Source organism: Pseudorca crassidens, chromosome 9 (assembly GCF_039906515.1).
Source record: "Pseudorca crassidens isolate mPseCra1 chromosome 9, mPseCra1.hap1, whole genome shotgun sequence".
NCBI classification, from domain to species: domain Eukaryota; kingdom Metazoa; phylum Chordata; class Mammalia; order Artiodactyla; family Delphinidae; genus Pseudorca; species Pseudorca crassidens.
In genome coordinates this window covers 56,475,415-56,492,748 of record NC_090304.1, presented here as the reverse complement: position 1 = coordinate 56,492,748, position 17,334 = coordinate 56,475,415, and the positions used below count along the sequence as shown (strand labels likewise).

The window sequence follows — 17,334 nt, the reverse complement described above, 5'->3', positions numbered from 1 at the left end:
ACGCCCCAGCCCCCTTACCTCTGGAACCCCAGTGGCCCCTGCCTCAGAGTCAGCTCCTGGGCGGGGCGCTCAGGCCGGGCAGGACCAGGCTGGGCCAGGCTAGGTCAGGGCGGGTCCTTTGCTTCCCCCAGAGTGGAGACGCCCTCCGCCAGGTCCCAGACGACAGGGATGCTGCTTCCACTGAAAAGCCCAACCTCTCCACCCGCTCTGCACAAGTCTGTAACTGGGGAGCCCAACTCGGCGGCGCGGCCACTGGGCTGCGGGACGAAGTGGGGGGGGAGGGGCGAGGTGCGGGAAACGGGGCGGAGCCGGAGCGGGGGCCACCCCGCGAGCAGCCACTAGGGCCGCGTCCCCTTTAAGGCCAGCCGGCCTGAACGCTGGCGGGGGCGGGGTGGGAGCTGGACGGCTAACTGCAATGCCTCCTGGGAGATGGAGTTCGAAGTCGACGCGCCGAGCTGCAAAGAGCCCATGGAGGACTACAAGTTCCCGAGCGCAGCGCGCGGGTCCCGGGCCGCCACGCCCCTAGGCTGGGCTCCGGCCCTCCGCCCCCCTCGCAAAGCTGCGCTGGCAGCCCGCGGAGGGGAGGTTGCTGAGCGAGGGCAGGAGGTGGGTGCGGCGCGGCCGGGGGCACGGGGCGCAGGGACTGCTGGTGAGGGAACGGCCCACCTGGGCACCTGTCCTACCCCGAGAGGTCATCTAGCCTACCCTAGCCTCGCCATTCTCATCTGTGCAATGGGGATAGCAACGCCCGTGGCTTGGGGGGAGGGGACGTTTATGGAGAAGAAGGGGCGGAGCGGGTGGAAGGAGCCTGGATGGCTGGTGATAGTAAGAAAAGCCCGGATAATAAGGGCCGAGACTGGGGGAGGAGTCTGGTGGGTGGGGCATGGAGGGGCGGGGTCTCTAGATAAGGAGAACACGCGTGAGATCGGAGAAGGGGCTGCAGAGTGGATGCTGAGAAAGCCAATGAGGCAAGCCTGGTATGGATTGGGTGGAACGGGCCGAAAAGCATTGGGGAGGGAGGGGTGGAGACGCAAAGATGCAAAGTATCCCTCTCGGCCCTGGAAAGCCCAGTGTCAGCAGCGCTGATATGGTTTGGGTAAGAGGTTGCCCGAATGGGTAAATGCCTGTGGATGCACAGAACACCTTTCTTTCCTTGTGACTAGAAGTAAAGAGCCCATCCCATGAACTCTCCGTCACATATATGGGTTCATTCAATTCACACCCTGTGAAGACGGCACCATATCTCTTTACAGTTGAGGAACCAGAGGCTCAGAGAAGTAAAGTGACTTGCCTAAAGCCACCCAGGATTCCTTACTCCAAAGAGCCCGCTTTTTTTCCCTGCACTGCACGGAGGTAGAGGTTTAATCTGTAGTGAATGGCAGGGAACAGACGAAAGTGTCCATGTGCTGCCCTTAACAGGTTGTGTGACAGGACCATCTTCCTCAACCCTTCTCAGTGCCAACCTAAGGCAACCCTCCTATGCTTATTGTTAGGATGAAATGAGGCGATGGGTTTGAAAGCCATTTGTTTATAAATTATCCTTTTTGGGAGGAACAGGAAGACCATAAGGAAGAGTGGTCAAAATGAGGTGCTTGGGCCTGAGGAAAACCACAAGGTGAAGCCTGAGGGTGAGCCAAGAGGATGAAGGAAAATTCTGGAAGAGGGTGGGGGATGGTGATAGTTATTGGAAGTCTGCACCAGATGAAAGAATACTTCGCTGTGCAAACCAGGTCAGGTGGCTTCCCGTCTCCAGCCCACTTTGCCCAGTTGGCCAACTCCTTTAGGGGTCCATGTGTGTCACCTGAGTCTGGGAAGCACCTTTTCTCTCTGTGGTGTGGGCATAATGGAGCAGGCTGTGAGCATCTTAGAGATATGAACTGGGCAAAACAGGGCTAAAGATACAGCTCTTGGGTGTTGGGGGAGGCCAGGAAGGGTGGTGCCCCCAGACAGTACCCAGGGCTGTGAGCCAGAGTCTTTATCTGGTGGGCTGTGTGCCAGAGTCTGTATCTGGTGGGCTGTGTAAGGTGGGGAAGACGGCTCCAGTTTATTGGGAGACACGTTACTCACTTGAAGTGTTGTCATCCTTGAAATTTAGCCAACTATGCTCTGTCCATCCCCTACACACTATATTTACTTCCACGTAATTACCTGGGCCTTGCCCTGTGCCTCAGATTCCAAATTAAAAATTCAAGAGACTATTTCAAAATAAAAAGTTTTAAAAATTCAGGAGAGATTGGTAAACCTCCCTATTGGTAGATGAGAGTCTGGGACTAGGAAAATGGATCTGACTAAATGGGAGGAGTTGTCCCCCTTCCCCTGCCTGCCTACTTCTTGGGGTACAGAGAGGGGAGATCCCTGTCCTAACAGGGTGACCAGGCACCCATTTACTTAAGGAAAGTGGGCCTTGGTAAGGAGTGAGAATAAAATGCTCTGGAGATGCAAAGAAGGGAAGAATGAATTGCAGCTGAGGGGCCTGGCAGATGACTGGCATTTTCTTTGCAGTGCAGGCAGAGGGATAGCAGATGCCAAACTGCAGAGATAGGAGAGGGCCTGGCATGGTCTATAAAGTAGGGATAATAATAAGCACCTTTATCTATGAGATTAACATGCATAAAGTGCATAGCACAATAGTAACTGCTCAGTAAATGTCAGCCATTTTTATTACTGCTATTGTTGTTGTTATGATCACCATCATATGCCCAAGAATTGGTCTAGGGCCACACAGCTAATAAAGGGGCAGAGCCTGATTCAAACGTAGGCCCAGGTGATGCCAAAGCCCATGCACTTTCCTCTCCCCCCAAAGCCCCTACAGTTCTTTCTACCCATCCACATCTTTGAGGGCCAGAAGTGGCCCGTCTTTGTTAACATTCTTGGTAAGCCATGACAGGAGTTTCTTTTCTGCTGTAGTAGCAGAGACTCTGGGTTCAGGAGAAAGCAGGGGAAACAAGTCCTAAACAGCCATCTTCTCCCAGCCTGGATCTCAGCATGGAGACAGGCAGGCTTAGTGTTGTGGTTTCTGTGGGGGGTTTAGTCTATGTAGAAAGACCACTCGGATTTAAATTCTAACCCCTCCACCGACTGCGGGCTACTTTAGCTAAGCCCTGGTTGGCTTCCTCCAGAGCGCTGAGACGTCAGGAGAAGATCATGAGATGTTAATGCTTCTTAGTAGTAGTAACAACATCTAATATTCATGGAATCTGGCTATTTACTGGGGCCGGGCACACTGACTGGAACTTTACATCTACAGTCCCAGGAGGCAAGTGTTCTTTTCTTGCCCCTTCCTTCAAAATAAAAATATTTTTAGAATTTTCAAGCCTACAGACAAGTTTAAAGAATAGCCTTTCACCTAGATGCACCGATTCACATTGCCAGTTTCGCTTTTATACACGCACAATTTTTGCTAAGCTATTGAAAAGTTATAGGCATCTCCACACTTGGCCCCTAAATTCTTCAGCGTGTATCTCCTAATTATAACATGTTGCAACATAACCATAACACCAGTATCATACCTAAGAAAATTAGCAAGAACTCAATATTGTCTAATAAACAGTTGAGATTCAAATTTCTCCAACTGCCAAAAAAATCTCATATATTTTTTTAATCAGATACAGTCAAGATTCATTCATTGCATTTAATTATATCTCTTTAAGCAACTCATTTAATCTAGATAGAGCCTCTCTACCTGTTTAAACTTATTTTATAAATAATTGGGTTCAGTTTGGTTTTTTGTTTTTGTTTTTTCTGGCAATGTTGTGTACTTACTGAATCACATTAGGAGGCATATGATACCAGAGCCCTACTATCCATGAATGCTGTTTGATTATTGGATAAGGTAACAGCCTGATCTCTCTATAAAAGGGTAAGTTTTTTCCTCTTGTAACGAACAAGTAGTCTGTAGAGTGATTCTTTGAAACTGCCGAAATTGTGTCCAGGATAACCTTTCACTCCACATCTGTTGATCCTTGCCAGAATAGCAACATTGAGGGTTGCAAAATGGTAATTTGCTAATTATGTCATTCTTTGTATACTTATTAGCTGGTATTCTTTGTTACAGAATAACTTTTTCTGTGTGTGTGTGTGTGTGTGTGTGTGTGTGTGTGTGTCTTTCTCATTCCCTCTCCTGTCCCTCTCTTTTTTCTTTTTGGAGTAACATAGACTCATGATTATTTTTTTTAACTCAATGTGTTATAACCTATTATCATCATTAATCTTTTTGGTGTTCAAATTATCCCAAATTTGGCCAATGAGAGTCCCTTCAGGTCTGCTCCTGTGTTTTGGTTTTGGTTTTGTTTTGGGGGAGGAGATATAATTGACATATAACATTGTATTCATTTTAGGTGTAAACATGATTTGATATGTGTATATATTGCAAAATGGTCACCACACATAGTTACAAAATTTTTTTTTCTTGTGATGAGAACGTTTAAAATCTGCAGATCTGCATTCTTTTGACTTCACCTCAGTAATCTTTGATTTCTTCTTTGCTGTCTGGAAAGAGATGTTCCAGGCTCACCTTAAACTTTTCCTGTCAAAGTGCTGGAAGTACTGGAATCATCAGTTCCTCCAGGAAGCCCTGGTTTCGTTTTGTAGGAGACAACGTTTAAAAAACAAGATCTGGGGTCAGGTGTGCTCATTGCTACTCGGGTATCGTTGCTAGGCTCTTGAGCAGAGCTAAGAAATGATAGATGGATGGATGGATAAATAGATAATTATCAATGCCTTGTAGATTCATTGTTAAAACAATTGGTCCTCACTGTGTAAAAGGAGTAGATTGCATGTAAAATAGCTTCATTATGGAAGCTCAGTGAGCAGTATTGTAGGGAATTACACAGAAAGAGCCCTTGCCTGTGCTAAGGCTCTGTGAGTGTATGGGCTGTTGGCTAGGACCTATGTGTCTGGGTTCAGTCTCTTGCTCAGGGACCCGGGTTAGAGAAGATCCCAGGCTGCCTCCAAAGGACTGGTCCTCTGAGTAGTGTCCAAACCTGGAACCTCCCAGAGGCTGTGACTCAGAGGTCAAGAATGGACACAAAGCCCTGGGCCAGGGACTCATCTTCCTTGGTTTGTGAAATAAAGATAATGTGATCTGTCCTGCCTGCATCCCAGAGTTGTTGTAAGGATCAATATATATTTATTTTTTAAAATTACTAATCAGTCTTTTCAACACATTTATTACAAAATTCCTTCCCCTTTTCATTGTCTTAATACCATAGTTCACTGCCTTATAGTCGATTTCCTACATAAAACTAAGATATATTATGCTTTTTCAAATATTCTTTCAGGTTATCACTCACCAATTTTTCCAAAATAAGATTTTAATCTTTTTTTTTAACCTTTTGAAAAAATACTTTTGGGAGTTGGACTAGGATAGCATAACAACTGTAATTAATTTTAGAAGAACAACTTTAAGATATTCCCTCTCAGAATCATCACAGGTCTGTCTTTATTCAAATCCTGTTTATGCTTCTTAATAAAATGTCATAGCTGTTTCTGAAGGGGGCACAGGTTTGAAGAGAGACCTCACTTGGAATTCTAGCTCTCCTACCTCTAGCTGTGTGATCTTAAGCAGTTGTCTTCACCATTCTGTGCTTCAGTTTTATAATCCAGAAAATTGGGATGATAATCGTACCTACCTCACAGCCTCAGTGTGGTGTTTTAATGAGATAATCTACAGGAAAATGACTCACGTAGCTCGGGGCATGTCCTCAGTGCTCAGGAAATGTTGATTCTCTGTGCACTGGTCTCATGTAGGTCAGAATCAAATTGAGGGGCAGGTTTGAGAGCACCTGGTAAGAGGTAGGAGGGGACAAGTGACGAACCTCTCCAAGGGGTTTGGCTGCTGAATTCCCAAGGAAGTCATTCAGAGCATGGCAGTCAGACAGGCCTGGGCTTGAATCCTGACTCTGCCAGTGCTTTCTTTGGGCAAGTTACCTACCTCTTAGGGCCTCAGGTTCTCATTTGTTAAGTAAGATAATACTTTCCTCAAAGGAATGTTACGAGGATTAAATGAGTTAATGTGTATAACACACCTAGCACAGGTAGGGTACCCAATAAGTCCTCACCGGGCAATAGCTGTGTCCCTCGTGAGGCCTGCAGGAATGGAGACATAGTTTTAAAGTAAGACTCTCTAGAGCAACGTCTTGACTGCCCTTTCTTATGGGACACCTACTCTCAAAGCATTATATTTCCTTTGTTACAATTAGAGGTTGCAACTGGGTGATTTTTCAGGCCCCAGACTGGGATTGGCCCTTCACATGGTACCAGGCTGGGCCTTAAGATTCACCACCCCTCGTTTTGGCCACAGACCCATTTCAGGGAGGAGAGAATTTCCAGCCAACTCCGAAGTTCCCAGGCCCCCTGGCCTTCCCTGCCCAGTCAGATGGTCTGAGGATCCGCATGGCATAATTTCCTGGTTTTCTCAGAGAGGGAAATAGGCTGATCTTTTTCTTGGTTCTTTTCAAGTAGAGAGGCAGACTTGGAAAGTCTCTTGCTTAAGAAAAATTATTTGTTCAGACACAGTGGTAGGGTTTCTTTTATCTCCTACTTCGTGGTTCAGTTTGCATTCTCATTCATCTTTTCTAATCTGGCTTTTAAAAACCTGGCTTTTTGTGTTTTGCTGCTTTGTCATTAGGCATCATGAGTTGGTATTAAAATAGAAGGGTATAGACCTCTAGTGGACTTGTGGTGTGTCAGCTGTGGAGGGGCTCCAGGCCATCCAGGATCCTGTCCCCATATCCTCAGATGTGAGTGGGCAGAGTCCCAGGCCAGCCATGAACGAGCTGCCGAAAGACCTACCCCAGCCTGATCTGGACAGAGAATAAGGGAGTATGCATCTCCCACTCACGCTGGGACCTCAAGGTGGGAAGGGGAAACTATCAGAGGTGTTGGATCCACTGACCTGGATTCAGATCGCAGCTCCTCCAGTGACTAGCTCTGTAACCTTGAGCAGTCTCTTAACCTTTCTGAGCCTCAGTTTCCTTATCTGTAAAATAGAGATAATAGAATCTATCTCACAGGGTGCTTGTAAAGACATCAAATGAGGTAATGCATGTACAGAATCAGCACAAGAGTATCATCCTCTGTACTTTTCTATATATTTTTATTAAAAATAAATAAAATGCTACCATGTGTTAGGCGAAGCATTATAAAAGCAGGTGGTGTGCTCAGCAGGTGGTAGCTAGTATCTTGTCAAGCGAGCCGCATAGCAGTATTTTAAAAGGCTACTTAAGGGATTCTCACACTTGCTGAAGCTATTAAACAGCCTTTTGTTGCTATTACAACTCTCAGCAACCTGTGCAGTGGGAAGGGACTGAGCTTTCCACTGGCTGGCTGTGTGTCCTGGGCAAGTCCTCAGTCTGATCTGAGTCTCTGTTTCCTGTCTGCCAAACAGAATGATGCCTGTTTTGTAGGATTGCTATATGAATTAAAAGGGCTGATGGGTGTAAAGGCCTCGGGTGTAGTGGAATGCTCAGTGCATGTTCATTCCTTCCTCTCTCAGCCCCTGCCCCAGAGTCCCCCCCGCACCTACTGTGTGCTAGGCAGTGAATATGCAGGGACACTGCTCTCACAGAGATCACAAACTAGGCAGTGGTTTTCACAAACAATTTTCATCACAACCCACAGTATGAAGGTACACTCTATATCACAATCCAGTTCCTCTTCCTTTCTCTGTCTCTGTCACACACACACAAAGGGAACAAAAGTTTCACAACACTATATATGTAAAACTGATCATAACCCAGTGTATTGTATTGTCCGTGACACAGTCAGTCTTGATTTTTTTCCCAGTTTATGAAGGCATAATTTATGTGCAGTAGAAGGCACCCTTTTTAGGTGTTATATGAATTTTTATAATCTTTATACAGTCATTTGTCTACCAGCACATCAAGATATAGAATATTTCCATCCAAAATATTCCTTCATGCCTGTTTGTAGCCAGTCTTACCCCTAGCCTCTCCAGTCACTGATCTGATTTCTGTCTCTCTAGTTTTGTCTTTTCCAGAATGTTGTATAAATAAAATCATATGCCATGTAACCTTTTGAGGCGGGCTGCTTTCACTTAATAGAATGCTTTTGAGATTCTTCTGTGTTGTGGTGTGTGTCAGTAGCTAGTGCCTTTATATTGCTGAGTCATATTCCATTGTATGGATGTACCACAATTTGTTTATCATTTACATTTTAGTTTCTGGGATTGGGCAATTCCAAAGAAAGCTGCTATAATCACTCACACATGGGTTTTTGCACGGACATGTGTCTTCATTTCTCTGGGATAAGTATCTAGGAGTAGGATTGATGGGTCATATGGTAACTGGATGCCAAAAACTGTTTTCTACTGTGGTTGCACCATTTTGCATTCTCACTGGCAATGTGTAAGAATTTCCATTGCTCTATGCACTTATCAGCATTTGGTATTGTCACATTTTTCATTTGAGCCATTGAAATAGGTATACTGTGGTTTTAATTTTCATGTCCCTAATGACTAAGGATACCAAGCATCTTTTCATGTGATTATTTGTCATCTATATATCTTCTCAGTGAAGGTGCTTGTTTAGATCTTTTGCCCACTTTTTAGTTGGGTTGTTTATTTTCTTACTGAGTTTTGAGAGTTCTTTATATATTCTGGTTAACAATCATGTATCAGATAGGTGTTTTGCAAATATTTTCTTGCAGTTTGTGTCTCATTTTCATATAATTTTTTTAAATTTATTTTATTTATTTATTTTTGGCTGTGTTGGGTCTTCATTGCTGCGCGCGGCGAGTGGGGGCTCCTCTTCGTTGCGTTGCGTGGGTGTCTCATCGCGGTGGCTTCTCTTGTTGCGGAGCACGGGCTCTAGAGCGCAGGCTCAGTAGTTGTGGCAAGGGGGCTTCATTAGTTGTGGCTTGTGGGCTCTAGAGCGCAGGCTCAGTAGTTGTGGTGCATGGGCTTAGTTGCTCCGCGGTATGTGGGATCTTCCCGGACCAGGGCTTGAACCCATGTCCCCTGAATTGGCAGGCAGATTCTCAACCACTGCGCCACCAGGGAAGCCCTCATTTTCATTTTTTTTAACAGTGTCTTTCGAAGAGGAGAAGTTTTTCATTTGGATGAAGTCTAGTTTATTAAATTTTCTGTGATTTGTGCCTCTTAGGTCCTATCCAAGAAATCTTTGCTAACAGAAAGTCAGATTTTCTCCTAGAAGTCTTATAGTTTTAAAAAGATTTTACATTTAGGTCTGTGATCCATTTTGAGTTAATTTTCATATATGTTACAAGATATGAGTTGAGGTTCTCTTTTTGCATATGGATATCCAGTGATCTTCATCTTGAGAAAGCCAGGGAGGAGGGCCATATGCAAAGCAGATCATTACATGATGGAATGGTGGGCTGTGCAAGGGACCAGAAACCCCAAGAGGAGAGCTGGGAAGGTAGAGATCTGGGGACTGCCTTATCGAGGCAGTGACTCATAGGCTGGGCCTTACAGGTTGACTGCGGAGATGGTGGAGAAAGTGAAGAAGGGTGGTACGAGGAGAGCAAAGGCAGGGCAGGTGAGGGCGGATGCGGAGGTGTCAGGAGTCCTGGAGCATAGAGTGTGGGGAGAGGCATTATCAGAGGTAAGATTGGATGAGCTGGGTGGTTAGAGCAGGCAGTACTATGTCAGGAAGATCGGCCTGCAAACTAAAATGGAAAGTGGACAGAAAGGCGGAAGGGAGCCAAGTGAGGATGTTGGGGGAGCGGGGATGAGGCCTGAGCTCCAGGAGTTGCCATAGGGACAGGTACAAGGGGACAGTTGAGAAAAATGTCAGGATGCGCAGTCAGGGCTGCCTCCCAGGCTCAGGCAGACGGGCGGCTAAGAAGAGTCAACAGCAGGTTCTGGGGAAGAGGAGTTCTGTGCGAGGCTTCTGGTACCCATAGAAAATTCAGGTGGAGGTGTCCAAGAGGCAGCTGGGTACACAGGGGGGCTGGAGCTCCATGGCCAAACCCGCCTGCCACATTCATGAAGCTTCTTCAGCCCCGCCAGGTGCCAGTTCCTACGCCCCTGTGTCACTGTGGCTCTCAAACAGAGCCTGTGGATTTGCCATGGTGGACACCGTGGCACTGTGACTAGGAAACAGGGGCTTGAAGGGCTGCGTTCTCTGACTCCTGGGTCTGGGGAGAATACCACAGGGCGCACCCTCGTCTGGGGTCAGGAGACCTGCCTTCTAACCAGCCTCCGCCCTGACTGGCAGCAGCTCCTGGTGCTGCCCTGGACAAATGATCAGGAGCCTCACTGCAGGGCTCAGGGGCAGGAAGGCAGGTGCTCTGCTGCTTTTGCAAGCAGAAAAATAGGAGTCTGGGTGCCCGTCCGAGGGCCCCCAGGTACGCCCTGTGGCTCCTCATTGTCGTCCCTACCCCTGTGCTTTGAGCTCTTCAGAACTAATGTGCTTCGGAGATACGGGGTCTGCAGCCCATGGAACTGTCAGGAAAGACAGCCCAGCCTAAGCCTGCTCTTTCCATGGAGCTGAGCCACTTCACAGAGCCTGGGCCTTAAATCAAACAGGAAAAGAGACTGGAAACTAGGTCCGGCTCCTGCCTGGACCCCCTGGAGACAAAATTGGCCAGACTCAGGCCCCAGGCCAAGCATCCACCTCAGCTGCAGGTCTCAGCACAGCCACCCCTGCTTCCTCGGAGCCCTCCCCCACTCCTTCTCTGTTGGACACCCCCTCCAACACTGTCTCACAGCCCATCTGCTCCAGGCTTCTGCTGATGATTTTGTAACTTCATCATGGGCTTGTTTCCCTTCAGACACTGCAGATGGTTAATGTCTCTCTGTGATATCAAAGTGCCCCATTACACAGGGAAAGAATTGCAAAGGGCCCTCCCCACAGAGAGTTGGGTGGGACAGCCGAGCATCTTCCACACCCAGCATGGCCTCCACCCTCTGAAGTAAGGGGGTCTCAGTGCAGTCGGCCTCCTCAGAAGGCAGGGGTGGGGTGAGAACTGCCCTGGCCCGCTTGCCACCCCTGCTGGGTGACTTTCGGGAAGTCCCCCCCTTGGACCTCTGTTTTCCCATCTGGACAGTAAACATGCCAGAATTAATTCCAGACCTACTCCCACATCTCTTGGTACATCTTCCTTCCTTCCTTCCTTCCTTCCTTCCTTCCTTCCTTCCTCCCTCCCTCCCTTCCTCCCTTCCTTCCTCCCTCCCTTCCTCCCTCCCTTCCTCCCTTCCTTCTCTTTTTTTCTTTCTTTCTTTCATTGTTGAGGTAGAGTTGATTTACAATATTAGTTTCAGGTTTACAGCATAGAAATTCAAAATTTTTATAGATTATACACCATTTAAAGTTACTATAAAATATTAGCGATATTCCCTGTGCTGTAATTGGTACATTTCTCTTGTTACTGCACCCTCACTGTCTCTTGCTGTGGTCTCCTCTGCCAGCCTGGGCTCTTCTCAAGGGCAGCAGTGGGGCTGATTCCTCCCTGTGCCCTCCACACCTAACATTAGAGGAAGATTGCTGAATTCATTGCACAGGCTGGCTCCTGGGAAAGTATCGTGTTGGAAGCCAAAAAGGTACATCCCCTGATTTCTAGAACCTTAAAGAAAAGTTAGAATCCAAGACTTCAGGTTGAAGGAGACACCAGCCCTAGACACTAGAGGCTGTGAGATCAGTGGGGGAATAGTGGGGGAGGGTTGTTAAGGAGTGGAGTGGGTAAAGAGCCTTCAGGAAGGGTGCTTGGTTGCAGAGTCCCACATCTGCGCTGACCTCAAAGCAAGTTTCAGAGGAGGCTGGAGTGCCATCATGGTAGAAAAGGGCAGGCCATCAGGAGCCAAGAGCATCTTCATGGCAAGGCAAGTTGTCATGGGAGGATGAGAATCCAGAAAGGAGTGTCCAGAGGGTTGAGTGACCCATTGTGGGCCTGGTAGATAGACGGAAGTGGTACTGATCACAGCCATTTGTTGTGAATTCTTTTAGATGGAAAAAATAATTAAATAAGAAGGCAACATCGGTACAGCAGCAGGAGCACGGGGCTTGAAGTCCTAAATCTCAGAACATCTGTTAAGTACCTACAGTGGACCAGTCTTTGGCTAATAAGCATGAATACATTTTTCTCTCTCATATAAAGGAACCTGGGCTTGAATCCTGGCAGGACCCTTCACCGGTCTGAATGACCGGTGAATGAATCCTGACACAGTTTCCCTATCTGCACAGTGGGGATGATTGATGATATTGTCTATGTCAAAGGATAGTATGTAAGCAAATGTACGTAGGAGCAGCTAGCATAGCATTCAGTCCAGGCACATTATCTTTCTTTCCTTAGACCAGTGGTTCTCTGTCCTAACTGAACATTTAGAATCAGCTTTTAAAAAAACCAATGCTGGGCTTCCCTGGTGGTGCAGTGGTTGAGAGTCCGCCTGCCGATGCAGGGAACACGGGTTCGTGCCCCGGTCCGGGAAGATCCCACGTGCCGCGGAGCGGCTGGGCCCATGAGCCATGGCCGCTGAGCCTGTGCGTCCGGAGCCTGTGCTCCGCAACGGGAGAGGCCACAACAGTGAGAGGCCAGCGTACCAAAAAAAAAAAAACAAAACAAAACAAAACCCAATGCTGAGGCCACATTCCAGGCCAATTAAAACAATCTCTGGAGGGTGGAACCCAGGCTTTGTTTTATCTTTTCATTTCTTTCTTTTTTTTTTTTTTTAAACTCCCTAGTGAACCTAATATGCTTTAGACGGTGTGGCAATTATTACCCATCCATTTGTTCATCAAGTATTAATTCGTTTCAACTCCAAGGGACCTACAATAAGAAATTGAGAACTGTGACTACCCAGATGTTATGGACCGAATGATTGTGTCCCCCAAAATTATACGTTGAAATCCCAACCTCCAATGTGATGGCGTAAGGAGGTGGGGCCTTTGGAAGATTAGGTCATGAGGGTGGAGCCCTCATGAACAAGATTATTGCCCTTATAAAAGAGATTCCAGAGAGCTCTCTTACCCCTTCTGCCATATTAGGACACAGCGAGAAGACATCCCTCATCAGACATCAGATCTGTCCCTACCTTGATCCTCAACTTCCCAGCCTCCAGAACTGTGAGAAATAAATGTTTGTTACTTAAGCCACCCAGTCTATAGTATTCTGTTATACCAGCCCCAACAAACTAAGATATCAGATATAGTTGGGTAATGGTCATTTCTTACTTACCTCTCTCTGTAGGACTACTTCCCAGCACCCCAGCCTCCTGCCATGTCTGACCCCATCACACTGAATGTCGGGGGGAAGCTCTATACAACCTCACTGGCAACCTTGACCAGCTTCCCTGACTCCATGCTGGGCGCCATGTTCAGCGGGAAGATGCCCACCAAGAGGGACAGCCAGGGCCACTGCTTCATTGACCGTGACGGCAAAGTGTTCCGCTACATCCTCAACTTCCTGCGAACCTCCCACCTGGACTTGCCCGAGGACTTCCAGGAGATGGGCCTGCTCCGCAGGGAGGCTGACTTCTACCAGGTGCAGCCCCTGATTGAGGCCCTGCAGGAGAAGGAGGTGGAGCTGTCCAAGGCTGAGAAGAATGCCATGCTCAACATCACGCTGAACCAGCGTGTGCAGACGGTCCACTTCACTGTGCGCGAGGCACCCCAGATCTACAGCCTGTCCTCTTCCAGCATGGAGGTCTTCAACGCCAACATCTTCAGCACCTCTTGCCTCTTCCTCAAGCTCCTCGGCTCCAAGCTCTTCTACTGCTCCAATGGCAACCTGTCCTCCATCACCAGCCATTTGCAAGACCCCAACCACCTGACTCTGGACTGGGTGGCCAATGTGGAGGGCCTGCCTGAGGAGGAGTACACCAAGCAGAACCTCAAGAGGCTCTGGGTGGTGCCAGCCAACAAGCAGATCAACAGCTTCCAGGTCTTCATGGAGGAGGTGCTGAAAATCGCGCTGAGTGACGGCTTCTGCATCGATTCTTCTCACCCACACGCTGTGGATTTTATGAACAATAAGATTATTCGATTAATACGGTACAGGTAAAAGGACCCCAGCAACATTGGAGGGGGGCTTCCTAAAGCCAAGATCTTGGAGAGTGTCTCGCCAGCGGTGTGAGGCAGGCCACTGTACTAACCTGTATTAATCGTGTAGCAGGACTTGATTTCCCCCGTGATGCAGTCCACCTGTAGGAATCCATGTGTCCTCTTGACACAGCCACCTTTTTCCTTGCTACTTTGAGCTGGGGGTGGGCAGTTTGCTCTAAGTGAAGAGTCTGCCGACATGTCCTAAAAGAGGCCACAGGAGGACTTTTTGGCTAGACAAAGGAAAGCAGTTTTTTCTTGGGTCCAGCTCTCTCTGTACCATTAGGCAGTGCCTCACTTAGCCATCTGTAAACAGAGCCTCTGGTGGAGGGGATGGGGTGAGAACAAGAGGCTCCCTCTAGTTTCCCAGGACATGAAGTACCCAGAGATTCCCATCCTGCCTGCCCCTCCGTCCCTGGGATGTGGCCAGAACCTTGGACTTGCTTGGCTGGCTTGGAAATGAAGTGGGTAGTGAGGGTGGGATTTGAGCCTGGCATGGCCTGGAGGAATTAGCCTCCAGGCAGCGTTCAGGAGATGGGGATATCCCTCTTGACTGGGCCAGATCTAGGCCTTTGGGGATTTCCGGCTTCAGAAGTAAGCTGCTGTCCCTGCGAAGATTTGAAAGTATCTGGAGCCAGTGCAACGAAAGGCGCTTCGTAATGTGGCCTGATACCTGACTTTTGTAATCCTTTCCCCAAGAAGTTGAAGTCTCATTGAAATAGATCATTTAAAACAAATATATTATGGACTCTCAGGGTTGGAAAATGATTCAACAGTCGCTCAGTCCTCCCGCACCCCCAGAACACCCCAGCACCTTTGCGGCTGAGGGCTTCTCCCCAGTACCTTCAGGAGATCAACTATCCCTGCTTGCATACCCTCAGTGACAGGAAGCTCATCATCCCCAAGGCCAGCCCCTGCCGTAGTTGGCTGTTAGAAAGTCCTTCCTTACATTGAGCTGAAACCTGTCCTTCCACAACCATTTTCTGGTCCTGGTAGACCTTCCTTCTCACCCAAATGTGTATTTTCTCTTTCAAAATAGTCACTTTGAGAGGCCAGATACCTATTTTGAAAATATTATTACTCGATATTAGGATTCCCCTTGGGATTTGTCTTCAGAACCAAGCCCCTTTCATTCCCTGTAAGTCATCCCCATTTTGTCGTGGCTTCGCTTCATTTGTGACCCTCCCTCCTCACCAGACATGACTGTTCATGGCTTTTGACCATCTTCTGTTGAGTTTGAAGATTGCTGCCCCAGAGGAAGGAGACCAGGGTCTTGGCAATGTGTAACAAGGAGCCTGGGAGTGACCTGAACCATAACATTGCCCTTGGAGTAAGCGTCCAGCCCTTAAAACACTGCTCTGAAGGATGTGGGCTTCTCCTGCAGTAGTTTCTGGGCATAACCAGCCCATGGACCTCCTTGGGGTGAGACCCTGAGCCACCACTTCCCAGGGGGTGATGAGCAGTGCGTGTCTCAAAGCTGCACATTATGATTCATCCCTGGCGTGAGGGTGGCCTTGGGAGTCCCAGAATCTTCCCCACTGGGCAGGGGCCCCCAGGGGATGGTCCGAAGAAGGGGCTTCCCATAGTTACACACTGTGAATAGGGAGCTTGTACGCTGGGCTGTGGGCAAGGCCACATCCCTTAGGTAGTAAAGGACTTTTCCCCCCTACAGTGGGACCCAGGAGTCTCTGATAACTGTCCCATGCCACCAGGCCAATGGTATTCAGGAAAGCCACTCAGGAGAACCCAATTTAGACCAGCCAGCAGAAGCTGTGACCATAGCAGAACAGTTCAAGGAAGAAATCTTATAAATCACCACTGTCTCTTTTTCTTTTCCATAAAAATTATTTCTCCATCTTTTCGGTGCTTCTTAATTCAAGCAGCTTGACTTTAGAGAAAGCACAGGTCCTGTGAAGCCACTAATTTGCTGTGTGACTTTATGCAAGTCACTTACCTCACTGAGCCATCTCTGTTTCTTCATCTGTGAAATGTGCATAACAGTAACACGTAACCCTACCTACCTCACAGGGCTGTTGTGAGGATCAAATGAAATAATTTATGTGAGAATACAGTATAATTGATAAATGGTTGTTATTATTTTGTGTCTACATATAAGGGAAAAAACCTTGGCTTTGGAATCAAGCTGACCTGGGTCTGAATTCTGGCTCCATCACTTGCTGTGTAACCTTGGACAAGTCCCTGGGCCTCCCTGATTTGTTTCCTCATCAGATAACAATCCCACCTCCTAGTGTTCTGTGACTTGGTTGTGTATGTGAAAATTCCTAGCTAGGCCTGGCCCATAGGAGCTCAATAAATGTTTGCTCTTTTAGGAGTAATGATGGACTGTCATGCAGGAGACACCATGAGCATATAACAATTTAACAAGCCTTCTGGGGCACCTGGTGAATGGTCCCTGAGGATGGGAACAGCCACAGATAAGTTTAGTCTAGAAAAGCTTAGAGGGCCACACAGTGTGCTGTGGGAACTTGGGGAAAGCAAGCTTAGTTCTCAGAAAAGGCATAATGGATGGTCGAGCTGGGCCTTTAAGGATAGGTTGGATGGTAACAAAATGAGCTAAGGAGGGCACCGTGGGCACTGGAAACGCCATGAGCCGAGGCCCGGGAGCCGTGCAGGTGAGGCGCCATGCAGGTGAGGCTCCACGCAGGGCCTCCACACAAAGGGAGCCACATGCAGTACATGTAGAGTGCTCACGGTGCCCGTCTCCCTCAGGTGAGTGCAGCCACCTGCTTAGTGCAACAGAGAGATACTGAGCCTGCAGGCGGCACCATCCCAGAGGACCAGTGAGTCAGGGTCGGCTGGGAGGCAGGCATGTGATTCTTGTCATGAGCCCCTAGCTGCCCGGAGCGAGACACAGTGGTGGTCAGTGATCTCAACCGGACTCAGTTTATTTAGCCTTTTGCACAGCTGAGAGCTTTGTCCCAACTAAAGGGCAATTCTGGGCACACGACCTTGTGAGCTGTCTGTTCCTCCCCGAGCCATGCAGAGGGATGGTCAGGGAGGGTGCTCTTGAGGGAACCCTAAGGCACTTGGCGTGACCACTTGGTGAGCCCTGCCACCAAACAGGGCCCCTGCATGCTGGAAGGCCAGCAGTAGCTGTCACCTCAGGCACCTCCTAAAGCTCTTTGCCCTCTTACAAAGGGCAAGCCTTCTGATGCTAGGTTCTGTCTTTGGGCCAGAGCTCCCTGTGCAGAGGTGGCCATGGCACCCCCCGTGCCAGCACCTCAGTGCCCTACACAGCCCCCCGGGCTAGGGTGTGGTCACTCTGCTTTGTAAACTTCTGTGTGGCCTAAAACAT

The 17,334-nt window shown here is 48.2% G+C and overlaps 2 protein-coding genes across 5 annotated transcripts in view; one reads left to right on the top strand and one right to left on the bottom strand.

Moving 5' to 3' along the window:
* The window catches only part of USP35 (ubiquitin specific peptidase 35), a 76,669-nt gene extending 76,299 nt beyond the window's left edge, over positions 1–370 (bottom strand). The window contains exon 1 of one of the 2 annotated variants that reach the window (XM_067750479.1): positions 19–370. The gene's annotated coding sequence lies outside the window, so the exon portion shown is untranslated. The remainder of the gene's footprint in view (positions 1–18) is intronic. The other variant, XM_067750481.1, reaches the window with a different exon arrangement.
* Positions 371–452: 82 nt separating this feature from the next.
* On the top strand, positions 453–16,103 carry KCTD21 (potassium channel tetramerization domain containing 21). Of its 3 annotated transcripts, none has more exons than XM_067750486.1 (2): positions 453–606; positions 13,168–16,103. In XM_067750486.1, exons 1-2 carry the CDS (start codon positions 469–471, stop codon positions 13,978–13,980), a joined length of 951 nt encoding a protein of 316 aa, XP_067606587.1. In that variant the 5' UTR covers positions 453–468; the 3' UTR covers positions 13,981–16,103. The 3 variants fall into 3 exon arrangements, with proteins under 3 accessions (XP_067606587.1, XP_067606589.1, XP_067606588.1); XM_067750488.1 differs by having other exon boundaries at positions 594–649; XM_067750487.1 differs by lacking the exon at positions 453–606 and adding an exon at positions 12,614–13,043.
* Positions 16,104–17,334: the final 1,231 nt, after the last annotated feature.